Raw genomic sequence first — 13,050 nt, forward strand, 5'->3', positions numbered from 1 at the left:
TCATACCCATTAACTCTATTTGTGCCATTAATTATTTTGTTCCAAATACTATGTGCATTTAAGTAAAGGGCCATTAATTTTGCCTTTTTAAAAATTTTTCCCCCTTTGACCCTATTTGCTGCTGGGTTTTTTTATGTTCGCACACTCTTTCCCTTCCTGTCACACTCTGTATATCATTATCTAAATAGCTGCCCTGCAACCCTGCCAAACCTTTTTGCTTTGTAAGTCTACCTATCCTCTTCCCAGAACCGCCCCCCCCACTCCCGCTCTATTTAGTTTAAAGCCCTCTCTACAGCCCTAGTTATCCAGTTATCCAGTTTTCCTTAACTCAGACCCGTAGTTCCTCGAGCTACAAACACTTGGTACAGATGTGTTTGTTCTGGATTACCTTGGTGTCCAGCAGCTCCCACATGCTGCAGCGTCCTGCCATCGCTATTGTATTTTATTCATTTTTAAAAATTAATTACTCTAGTATCTTCACTCATTACACTTTATTGTAATTTTTTTTTATCCATACCTGTATCGATGTTATACTTAACAAGCTAGCTTTAAGAAAAAGAGAAAAAAAAGGTGAGATCTAAACACAAACTAAAGATCTTACTTTTACTTTAAAGACTAGAAATACTCACCAATCCTACTCAGCAATCAGCTGCCCTCTGCACTCTTTTCTTTCTCGCACTCTTTAATGGTCTCACACTCCTGTCGCACTCGCTCCCTGTAAGTGATCACGCTGCTTCTCTCTCATTCTCCCGCTGTAAATGGCCCCGCTGTTTCACTCTCTCTTTCTCGCTGTAAACGACCCCACTGTTTCTCTCACACTCTAAGAAACCAGTATGTTACACCAAGTGTTTCTCCTCTCTGCATTTTTCTGTTTTTAAGCCATGCCCATAATGCCATCACAATCTCTGACAGAATCCTGTTTGGTTATCTCACAGATTGTTTGAAACGTAGGTCTCTCATAACTTGCAGTGCTGGAACTAAAGAATCCTTTTATTTGTTCCCTTTACTCTTAAAGTGTGTGATGTGAAAGGTATTTAAAATTAGGAATTCCAGAAACAGATCTAGTTGCAGTCAAGAGCACAGCACCTAGAGCTAAAAAGAATGCCAATGTTGCTGTGGTATTGAGTGATTAAAGCACAGATGTTTATTTGCTTTAATGCTGAAACAAATCTTCAGTCTGGGGTGGTTTGAAATGATAAAAGGCATAATCTTTTCTTGGATTTCTCTGTAATACACCAAATTCTGAAACTGACTGTGTTCTGTTGGTGATACGGATGATTCTGCTTCTAAGTCTGGTCACAAAATGAATTGCTGAGGAGCAAGAGAGTAAAAGCAGTAGGCTGATTGACTCCAACTTTACTCCTTTCTTTGGAGTTGAGAGGGGAAACTGACTGCTGCTGGCATCATCTTGAAATACCACAGCTTATTCTGGGAAGTGATGGAGGATTGCAAGCATAAACCTGCCCTGTAATTTTATTAATATTTCACAAATAATGCTCAGTAAAATGACACCTCTCTTTTTCAGAGTGATGGATTTCTAAAGGACAATAATAATGCTGCGCAACGATTGCTGGATGGCATGAATTTGATGGCACAGTCAGTTTCAGAATTTGGTGCAAAACCAACCAAAGCCGTGACAGACTGGCTAACAGACCGGATTGCACCAGCCTATTGGAGACCAAACTCTCAGATTATCGTAAGTGTCAAGTCATCTCTCTTAGGATTTTCTACTGTAGCTCTACCCTTCCCTTCTATTGCACAACATTCCTGACATCTGAACAGGTGACTGTACTGTAGCTCTACCTTTCTATTCTCGAGTCATATGGGTTATTTATGGCACCGAAGTAGGCTATTTGACTCACTGAGTTTACATCCACTCTCCATTAGGATGGAAAGTGAAGTAGTCCAATCTGAAACTAGGGTCCTAAACTTAACAAAGGAAACTACGAAAATATGAGGTGTAAGTTGGCTAAGATAAATTGGGGATAAACCAAGGCTAATATTTAAGGAACAAATATATGCAGTGCAACAGTTATACATTCCTTTCTGGTGCAAGAACACAACAGGAAAAGTAGCCATCCTTGGCTAACAAAAGAAATTAAGGATAGTATTAGATCCAAAGAGTCATATAAAATTGCTGGAAAAAATAGCAAGCCTGAGGATTGGAGCAGTTTAGAATTCAGCAAAGGAGGACCAAGAGACTGATTATGAGGGGAAAAATAAAGTATGAGAATAAATTTGCAAGGAACATAAAAGCAGCCTGTAAAAGCTTCCATGAGTATGTAAAAAGAAAAAGATTAGTGAAGACAAATGTTGGTCCCTTACAGTCTAAAATGGGAGAATTTATAATAGAAAGCAAGATAATTGAACATTAAACAACTACTTTAGTTCTATCTTCATGGAGGAACACACAAATAACTTCCCAGAAATATTAGGGAACCAAGGTTCTAGTAAGAAAGAGGAATTGAAGGAAATTAGTATTACTAAAGCAATAATGCTGGAGAAATTAATGGAACTGAAAGGCGACAAATCCCTAGGGCCTGATAATCTTCATCCCAGGGTACTAAAGGAGCTGGCCATGGAAATAGTGATTGCGTTGGTTGTCATCTTCCAAAATTCTGTAGATTCTGGAACAGTCCCGACGTATTGGAGGGTGGCAAATGTAACCCCAATATTTCAAAAAGGAGAGAGAGAGGGAGTGAAAAAGAAATTACAGAGCAGTTAGCCTAACCTCAGTAATAGGGAAAGTGCTAGAGTCTATTTTATAAAGGATGTGATAACAGGACACCTAGAAAATATCAGCGGGATTGGACAAAGTCAATATGGATTTATGAAAGGGAAATCATGTTTGACAAATCTACTGGAGTTCTTTGAGGACGTAACTAGCAGAATAGATAACGGACAATTAGTAGACTTGATGTATTTTCAGAAAGTTTTTGATTAAGTCCCACAAAAAATGCTAGTGTGTAAAATTAAAGCACTTGGTATTAGGGGTAATATATTGGCATGGATTATGAATTGGTTAGCAGACAAGAAATAAATGGGTCTTCTTTGGAATGGCAGGCGGGGTGACTGCAGGGATCAGTGTTGGGCCCTAGCTATTCACAATATATATCAATGATTTCGATAAGGGAACCAAATGGAATATTTCTAAGGTTGCTGACGACACAAAACTTGGTGGGAATGCAAGCAATGAGGAGGGTGTTAAAAGGCTTCAAGGCAATTTAGACAGGTTGAGTGAGTGGGAAAATTCATGGCAGATGCATATAACATGGATAAGTGTGAATTTATCCACTTCGGTAGGAAAAACAGAATGACAGTATTATTTAAATGGTGATAGATCTGGAAATGTTGATATATAAATTGACCTGGGTGTCCTTGTACACCAATCACTGAAAGCAAGCATGGAGGTGCAGCAGGCAGTTAAGAAGACAAATGGTATGTTGGCCTTCATTGCGAGAGGACTTGGGTACAGGAGCATCGATGTCCTACTGCAGCAGACCACACCTGGAGCATTGTGTACAATTTTGGTCTCCTTACCTAGGAAAGGATATCGTTGCCATACAGGGAGTACAACAAAGGTTCACCGGAGTGATTCCTGGATGCAGGATTGTTGTATGAGGAAAGATTGGGCCGACTAGGTCTGTATTCACTGGAGTTTAGAAGAATGAGAGGAGATCTAGTTGAACCATAGAAAATTCTGACAGGGATGGACAGACTGGAGGCAGGGATGATATTTCCTCTGGCTGGGGAGTCTAGAACAAGGGGTCACAGTCTCAGGATACAGGGTAGGCCATTTAGGACTGAGATGAGGAGAAACGTCTTCACTCTGAGGGTGGTGAACCTATGGAATTCTCTACCACAGAAGGCTGTGGAGGCCTTTAAGAAGGAAATAGTTTTCTGGACTCTAAGGGCATCAAGGGGTATGGGGAGAACGCAGGAGTATGGCGTTGAGATAGAGGATCAGCCATGGTCATATTGAATGGTGGATCAAAGAGCCGAATGACCTACTCCTACTCCTAGTTTCTAAGTTTCTCCGTGGAGATATCCAGTCAGTCCTATTGCCCTGCAACTATCACCAGAGCCCTGCAAGTTTTTTTCCTTCAAGTGGCCATTCAATGTTCTTTTGAAATCCTTGATTATCTCTGCTTCCAACATCCTCATGGGCAGTGAGTTCCACATGCTGCGTAAAGAAGTTCTTCCTCATATTACCCCTGTATTTCTTAGCCAAAACCTTACATCTATGTCCTCTATTCCTTGTATCATCAAGGGACAATCTTGGATTTGCATGGCATCTCCCCAGAGGTCTGCTTCGTATCGGAAACTCCATCTGAGGAATGGGAGGCCAATTTGACCATCTCGTGACAGGGGAAATGCTTCAATAATTTGACGAGTATGGGGAGAGGTCAGTGTATGAACTGGTGCCTCATGTTCTTCTGTTCCTACTCTTTCACGCCAGCCATGTTTCACTCCAGCAAAGCCATGGATGAGTGCTGCTCTTATACCATTATACCCTGTTTATGATATCCCTGGAGGATGGATTGAAGGTATTTTGTGATAGGGAACGAGGGTAAATCAAGATTTCCCATTTTTCTTTCAGTGCTAACAGTGGATGGGAGCACCAATCAAGGTTATCATCTTGTTTAAGAAGAATTTTGGTACAGGAACGTTTTCACAGAATCACAGTGCAGAAGAGGCCCTTCGGCCCATCGAATCTGCACCGACACATGAGAAACACCTGACCTACCTACCTAATCCCATTTACCAGCACATGGCCCATATCCTTGAATGTTATGATGTGCCAAGTGCTCATCCAGGTACTTTTTAAAGGATGTGAGGCAACCTGCCTTTACCACCCTCCCTGGCACTGCATTCCAGACCGTCACCACCCTCTGGATAAGAAAGTTTTTCCTCACATCCCCCCTAAACCTCCTGCCCCTCACCTTGAACTTATGCCCTCTTGTGACTGACCCTTCAACTAAGGGGAACAGTTGCTCCCTATCCACCCTGACAATGCCCCTCATAATCTTGTACACCTCGATCAGGTTGCCCCTCAGTCTTCTCTGCTCCAATAAAAACAACCCAAGTCTATCCAACCTCTCTTCATAAATTAAATGTTTCATCCCAAGCAACATCCTGGTGAATCTCCTCTGCACCCCCTCCAGTGTAATCACATTCTTCCTATATGGAATTAGGTTTGGTAATTGGAACACTATTGGTTGGGTTAGGAATCCTGCTCCTGCTCAGTAACAAGCAACCACTTCTGCATGAATGTTGAGATGAGAATGGGATTGGCTGCTGCACCCTATGGGTCAGTCGAATATTTATATATGTAAAGACAGATGGGAAGTTCTGTTATTGTGAGTTTATCTTGGGATTCGTTGGCTTCTTATTCGAGAGATCATCTTGCTGGAGGCAATGGTCATTTATTCAAAAACATTTATTTCCATGTTAACTATTTACAAAGGTTAAATAAGAGCAAGGCATAGCTGGAGCCACTCTGAGATGCTTCAAAATCATCTCCTCTCAGTGAGTGGTGTCACTGTGACGTAATTACTGAGCATGTGTGTAAGGAGCTATCATTAGAGTTAGCCCTCTACTTTACATTCTCCTCCCACCTGCCCCCGACCCCACTGAGTAATTATCCCCAAACTTAAGAAGGCATATGGGACACTTGCCTTTATTAGTCGAGGCAAAAAAAAAGAAGAGCAAGGAGGCTATACTGGAACTGTATAAAATGCTAGTTAGGCCACAGCTAGAGTATTGTGTGCAGTTCTGGGATCCGCATTATAGGAGGGATGTGATTGCACTAGAGAGAGTGCAGAGGAGATTTACCAGGGTGTTTCCTGGGCTGGAGAGTTTTAGTTATGAGGAGAGATTGGATAGACTGGGGTTATTTTCCCTGGAGCAGAGGAGATTGAGGGAAGACATGATTGAGGTGTATAAAATTATGAGGGTCATAGATAGGGTAGACAGGAAGGAACTTTTCCCCTTGGTGGAGGAATTAATAGCCAGGAGCATAGATTTAAAGTAAGGGGCAGGAGGTTTAGAGGGGATGTGAGGAAGAATTTTTTCACCCAGAGGGTGGTGGGAATCTGGAACTCACTGCCTGAAAGGGTGGTAGAGGCAGAAACCCTCATAACATTTAAGAAGTATTTGGATGTGCATTTGCAATGCCATGGCATCAAGGCTATGGGCCTAGTGCTGAAAATGGGATTAGAATAGTTAGGTACTTGTTTGACCGGCGCAGACTCAATGGGCCTCTGTGCTGTAGACCTCTATGACTATAAACTATTATACATACCCTCAAAGTCTCTTACGCCGGTGGTCTCAGTCTCTGACTGTATTCTCGGCTCTCTTTGAGCACATATAGGATGTATTTTCTCCAGAATCTTACCGACCTCTTCAGACAGAGATTTCTGCTTCTGGTCTGCAAAGTAAAGGCAATTAACAGAGATTTTCCTTTTCTTTTTTCTTACCCTTCTTGGTTCTTTGGGGAAATGTTGGACTGCTGGCTGCTCTTGAATAGTGAAGCTCATTCAGCTCTTGTGAAGATTTGTACAGCTGTAGAGGGTCTGCGAACTACTATTGCTGCAACAAAGTATTCTGTAATGCCTCATTCATTAATGAACCAGATGGATGGAGAGAGGGATGATGAATATTCCAAAGAAAAAATGATGATTCTCCTACTAATAATGTGGGAATTTCCTTTTCTGTAGGTAGTGGTTCAGATGCACACACTCTTCACTGTTCCTCAGCAGACCTGAACATCTTTGGAACCTCGAAGAGAAACAAAAGATCTACATTGTCCTCCTCAGTCTATGAAGGCCTGATTCACAGCATTCTGAGTCAATTTGAGTTTTTTGAATGGAGGTTCCTTTAACAGATCTCTCCTTCTGTCTTGTAAACACAGATTTCTTGTAATGGCAGACTGCTTTAAAATTGCCTAATTTTAACTAATTCAAATAATCTTTCCACATGTAGAACATGTAGCACCTTCCTTAGTTTACATACTTTAATCAAGTCTTCTTGTGTTGAGGTGAGGGGAGGAAATTGGAGGCAGGTGGAAAATAGCACAGATTTTCCAAATAGAAATTGATGCACCTAGAAGCAGAATGAGAGTGAAAGCTGCTGTGAGATGAAGGCAAGCCATAAGCTATGGTTACAGAAGAGTAATGTAATCACTGGCTTTCCATCCTGAGGTGCCTGATACTTTATTATGTGGGTAAGCAGAAATCTCAGCCCCAGTTTAAAAATTCATCACATTTGGGAATGCTTAAAGCCAATTTAAAGCACAGGAAAATTATGTTTGCTGATTTAAATGAAGCTGAGAATGTAGAGAGGATAAATCATTGGTACAGTTGTAATTGATAAGTTTATTGGTAATTGATTCATTTTTAAAAGTTGTAAAACATATTTTACACCAGTCAAATGCTTGTATGATATTGAAGTGTTGTTATGGGCCTGCTTTTTTGTAAACAACTTCCAGGACCTCGAGTGTAATTAATGACTACTCTTGTAGCTTATAACAGTTGATGGAACCGGGTTTCCCTTTAGATAAAGCCAGGTTGCTGATGACATTTGTGGAACTTGTCAGATGACCTGTGCTAGACGGATCAAATCCACAAGGGAAACTTGATCACGCGGTCACAACTGTTTTGCAATTTGTATTTTATTTCAAGATGCATGCCCTGAATTCAGAAGTAGTAAGACTGCCACAACTTCAGAAGTTTTTAGAAAACTAAATTAAATATTTATTAACAAAAGAAAAGATTTCAAGCACATACATGGGTCTATAACTTACAACTATAATAACTCTTAAAACCCCTAATTAATCTGGCTTCCAGTTACACCCCTGTTAAGACAACGGTAAAAACAAATAGATTTAAACTGACACAATACCCTGGGCAGTGGAATTCAAAGTGAGTTTCCTCAGCTTTGGTTCCTGTGAACAACAGCTTGATGCGCAGAGGGCTAGATGCCTTTCACACTTGTGTTAAATCTTAAAATGCCTTCCCCCTCTGATACATAGCCTCACCTCCTTTAGACATGTTTCTCCCTTTTTAATGCAAATTCCATTGTCCAGTTATGTCTTTGGAACTTTACACCTCTCATAGTACAAGTATTTTCATAGTACTAATTTTATCAGTAACCTTTGGGAAAAATGAACACTGTTTGGCTTGGCTTCTTATGGCTAGGTGTAACATCTTACCATCTTTTTGAAATTCAAACGAACCTCATTTATTTAAAAGTGCAAATGTACCTCACGTATCACATTCTAAAACTTCAGCCATGTTTATGTATTTAGCATTTCAAACTTAGCTTCTTTTTGATGACTCAAAACCACCAGACCTGCTGTGGTCCAATTCAATTAAATCCTACACACACATACTCACAGAGAAATTACTATTAACCTACCTTTGCAATAAATCTCAATAATATTACTAGAATTATTATATTTTCATGACAAACTAACAGCTTTTAATGATTTCAGCATTGGTTGTATGCTATAATAAAAAGGCATACTTCACTTTGCCTGCATTTTGGAATCTACCTTTAGATGGGCGGAATATTGTTGGTGAACAAGCTGGAATGGAGCTAGCTATGCGCACCTGCCTCAACACCTTCAAATTAACCTTTGATGTTAGAACCAGTAGCTGGTGTGTTCTGCTCTGCATCTGCTGGTTGTTGATATCCTAGGGCAGGCCTCGGTTTATTCTGAGAATTGAAGATGTTAGGGTTCACTGTCCGGAGCAGCTCCTTAATCCTTCCCTGTCATTTTTCCCTTGATCTTTTGGTCTGCTGACAGCAATTGAGTGAAGTGCACTTCCTGTGTAGAACAAGAATAAGGTTTGAGATTGAATTGGTATTGCATGATTTAACATGTGTCGTTTGCAACGTTATACCTGTTGGTAGGCTGGACTTATCTTCAATGTAGGTGAAGGATGTTTTCCTTTCGAAACATGACAATTGTCCTAATTGGTCCTCTGCTTCTCATCATACTTTTACCTGTCCATTCAATGAATATTTTATTTATTTCAAATACTAAATATGACAAAGTACAAACCTCCAAATTCTGCATGGCTGTCTTTAATGAAGGAAAGATATAAAGCTACTCCAGTCTCCCAGGTACTGATGTTAGAAAGCTGTAATGTTGTAAAATAAGCTACACTGTGCAATAAAAGACAAATGCCACCCTGTCTAGTAGTGGAAAAAGGTTTTAATGGGTATTATATTTATTTCACAGAACTGTCATAAGTGCAATAAACCCTTTGAAGACCAGGAAACAAAGCACCACTGTAGAGCCTGTGGTGAAGGCTTCTGTGATCGTTGCTCATCAAAATCCAAGCCTGTTCCAGAACGTGGTTGGGGTTCAGTTCCTGTCCGAGTGTGTGATGAGTGCTACGAAGATGCAGAAATCAGAGCAGGTAAAACTATTCTATGCACCATCCTCCTCCTCTCTACAATGCTGCCAGCACTACCACCCAGCTCCATCTCATTCTGACCCACAGTTTTATTTGGTAAAGCTCCTGTGAAGCACTGTGAGACACTTTACTATGTTAAGGGTGCGATATCAATCTAAGTTGTGTTGTCCTTATTTAAAATCTCTGCTGGTTTCAGGCAAAGTCAAGACTTCTAGCAAATTCTATAAGCTATTTGTGCCTGGTTACGGCCAGGTAATCTTGGCAATGAGATTTTGAGTGCAAATGACTATATATAATTAAGAGAGACAGTTACTAGATGGAGATAGGCCTGTTTTACAAAATAATTATGTTGCTTATTTTGATTTTAATATCTACTATCTATCACAGAATGTTTACAGTGCAGATGAAGACCATTCATCCCATTGTGTCTGCACTGGTTCTCTGAATGAGCAATTTACTTAGTGCCATTCTCCACCTTCTCCCCATAACCCTTTTCAAATAACAATGTAATTCCCGTTCGAATGCTTCAATCGAACCAGCCTCCACCGCACTCATGGGAAGTGCATTTCAGACTTTAACCACTCACTGTGTGAAAAAGCTTTTTCTCTTATTGCATTTGCTTCTTGTGCAAATTACCGTGAATCTGTGTCCTTTCATTCTTGATCCTTTCACGTGTGCAAACAGTTTCTCCCCATCTACTCTGTCCAGACCCCTCATGATTTTGAATACTTCTATCAACTCCCCTCTCAGCCCTAACTTCTCTAATTATCTTCATAACTCAAGTCTCTCATCCCTGGAAATATTCTTGTGAATCTTTTCTGCACTATCTCCAATGCTTTCACATCTTTCCTAAAGTGCGGCACCTAGAACTGGACCCAATACTCCAGCTGAGGCCAAACTACTAGCGTCTTACACAAGACCAATATAACCTCCTTTATCTTGTACTCTCTGCCCCTATTAATAAAGCCTAGGATACTGTATGCTTTTTTTAACTACTCTCTCAACCTGTCCTGCCACCTTCAATGATTTATGAACATAGGTCCCTCTGCTTCTGCACCCCCTTTAGACTTGTACCCTTTATTTTATATCGTCTCTATATGTTCTTCCTACCAAAATGAATCACTTCACATTTGTCTGCATTGAACTTCATCTGCTACTTGTCTGCCCATTCCACCAACTTGTCTATGTCCTTTTGGATACAATCCTCCTCACAGTTAACAATCCTTCCAAGTTTCAAACTATCTGCAAGCTTTGAAATTGTGCCCTGTACACCAAGGTCGAGGTCATTAATGTATAATCAGGATAAACAAGGGTCCCAACACTGATGCCTGGGGAACTCCACTACAAAATCTTCCTCCAGCTCAAAAAACATCCAATAACCACTACTGTTTCCTGTCACTCAGCCAATTTAATATCCATGTTGCTACTTACCCTTTTATTTCATGAGCTATAACTTTGCTCACAAGTCCATCATGCAGTTCTGTACTAAATGCCTTTTGGAAGTCCATGTATACCAGATCAACAGCCATCAACCCTTGCTGTCACCTCTTCAAAAATATTCCAACAAGTTAGTTAAACTCAATTTTCCCTTTAGAATTCCATGCTGGTGTTCCTTAACTAACCCGCACTTGTCCACGTGACAGTTAATTTTCTCCTGAATTATTGTTTCTAGAAATTTCCCCACCACCGGAGTTAAAGTGACTGGCAGTAGCTGCTGGGCTTATCTTGATACCTTTTTTTGAACAGGGGTGTAGCGTTTGCAATTCTCCAGTCTGCTTCGGGCAAATATTGTTAACATCAATGCACCTTTCATAAGTGGTGTAACATGGGAACAGGAGTAGGTGAGGCAGTGACGTAATGGTATTGTCACTAGAATAGTACTCCAGAGACCCAAGGTAATGTTCTGGTGACTTGTGTTCAAATCCCACCATGGCAGATGGTGGAATTCAATAAAAATAAAACAAATTCAATAAAAAACCTCATTCTGATTACACCTTAGCTGATGAATCAGTACTCCTCCATGTTGAACACTACTTTGAGGAAGCACTGAGGGTGGCAAAGGCACGGAATGTACTCTGGGGGAACCTTGAATTAAAAGTCTAATGATGACCATGAAACCATGTTGATTGTCGTAAAAACCTATTTGCTTCACTAATGTGGTTGGCTCTTAACTGCCATCTGAAATGGCCTAGCAAGCCACTCAGTTGTATCAAACCGCTAAAAACAAGTCAACAAAGAATGAAACTGGATGGACCACTGACAGGACAGACACAGCAGAGGTGGCAGTTGGGAGGGAATTACCCTGGGAGTCCTCAGCATCAACTCTGGACGCCATTAAGTCTCGTGGCATCAAGTCAAACATGGGGCAGGTAACCTTCTGCTGATTACCCCTCAGCTGATGAATCAGTACTCCTCCATGCTGAACACCAACTTGGAGGAAACATTGAGGGTGGCAAAGGTGCAGAATGTACTCTGGGAGGACCTCAATCACCAAGAGTGTCTCAATAGCACCATTACTTACTGAGCTGGTCGAATCCTAAAGGATGACAATATCATTAGGAGTGACCAGGAGATGAAACCCCGTCTTCATACTGATGATGCCCTGCATTGTGTTGTGTGGCACTCCCACCTTGCTAAATGGGATAGATTTCGAATGGATCTAGCAACTCAACACTGAGCAACCATGAGGCACTGTGGGCAATCAGCAGCAGTACTCAACCAAAACCTGTAACCTCATTGCCTGGCATATCCCCCACCCTACCATTACCAGCAAGCCAGGGGATCAACCCTGGCACAATGAAGAGTGCAGGAGGGCATGCCAGGAGCAGCACCAGGCATACCTAAAAATACCTGGCGAAGCTACAACACTACTTGTGTATCAAACAGCGTACGCAGCAAGCGATAGACAAAGCTAAGTGATTCCACAGCCAACACATCAGATCTAAGCTCTTCAGTCCTGCCACATCCAGCCATGAATGGTGGTGGACAATTAAACAGCTCACTGGAGGAGGAGGGTCCACAAATATCCTCATCCTTACTGATGGGGGAGCCCAGCAAATCAGTGTAAAAGATAAAGCTAAAGCATTTGCTACAATCTTCAGCCAAAAATGCTGAACGGATAATCCATTTTGGCTCCTCCAGAGGTCCCCAGCATCACAAGATGCCAGTCTTCAGCCAATTCCATTCAGTCCAGGTGATATCAAAAAATCAGCTATAGGCACTGGATACTACAAAGGCTGTGGGCCCTGACAATATTCCGGCAATAGTACTGAAGACTTGTGCTCCAGAACATGCCGCACCCCAAGCCAAGCTGTTCCAGCACAGCTACAACACTGGCATCTACCCGGCTATGTGGAAAGTTGCCCAGGTATGTCCTGTACACAAAAAGCAGGACAAATCCAACCAGCCAATTACTGCCCCATCAGTCTACTCTCAGTCATCAGTAAATTAATGGAAGGAGTCATCAACAGTGGTATTAAGTGGCACTTGCTTAGTGATAATCTGCTCACTGATGTTCAGTTTGGGTTCTGGCTGAGTCACACAACTCCTGACCTCATTATAGCCATGGTTCAAACATGGACAAAAGAGCTGAACTCCAGAGATGAGGTGAGAGTGACTGCCTTTG

At 41.3% G+C, this 13,050-nt stretch overlaps 1 protein-coding gene across 2 annotated transcripts in view; it reads left to right on the forward strand.

Moving 5' to 3' along the window:
* zfyve1 (zinc finger, FYVE domain containing 1) overlaps positions 1-13,050 on the forward strand; it is a 109,016-nt gene that overhangs the window by 64,129 nt on the left and 31,837 nt on the right. For both annotated transcript variants that reach the window (XM_041215023.1, XM_041215022.1), the window contains exons 8-9: positions 1,526-1,696; positions 9,248-9,428. In XM_041215023.1, coding sequence (XP_041070957.1) covers positions 1,526-1,696; positions 9,248-9,428 — 352 coding nt within the window. The remainder of the gene's footprint in view (positions 1-1,525; positions 1,697-9,247; positions 9,429-13,050) is intronic.

The sequence above is a fragment of the Carcharodon carcharias genome, chromosome 20 (assembly GCF_017639515.1).
Source record: "Carcharodon carcharias isolate sCarCar2 chromosome 20, sCarCar2.pri, whole genome shotgun sequence".
In the NCBI taxonomy this organism is placed as follows: Eukaryota; Metazoa; Chordata; class Chondrichthyes; order Lamniformes; family Lamnidae; genus Carcharodon; species Carcharodon carcharias.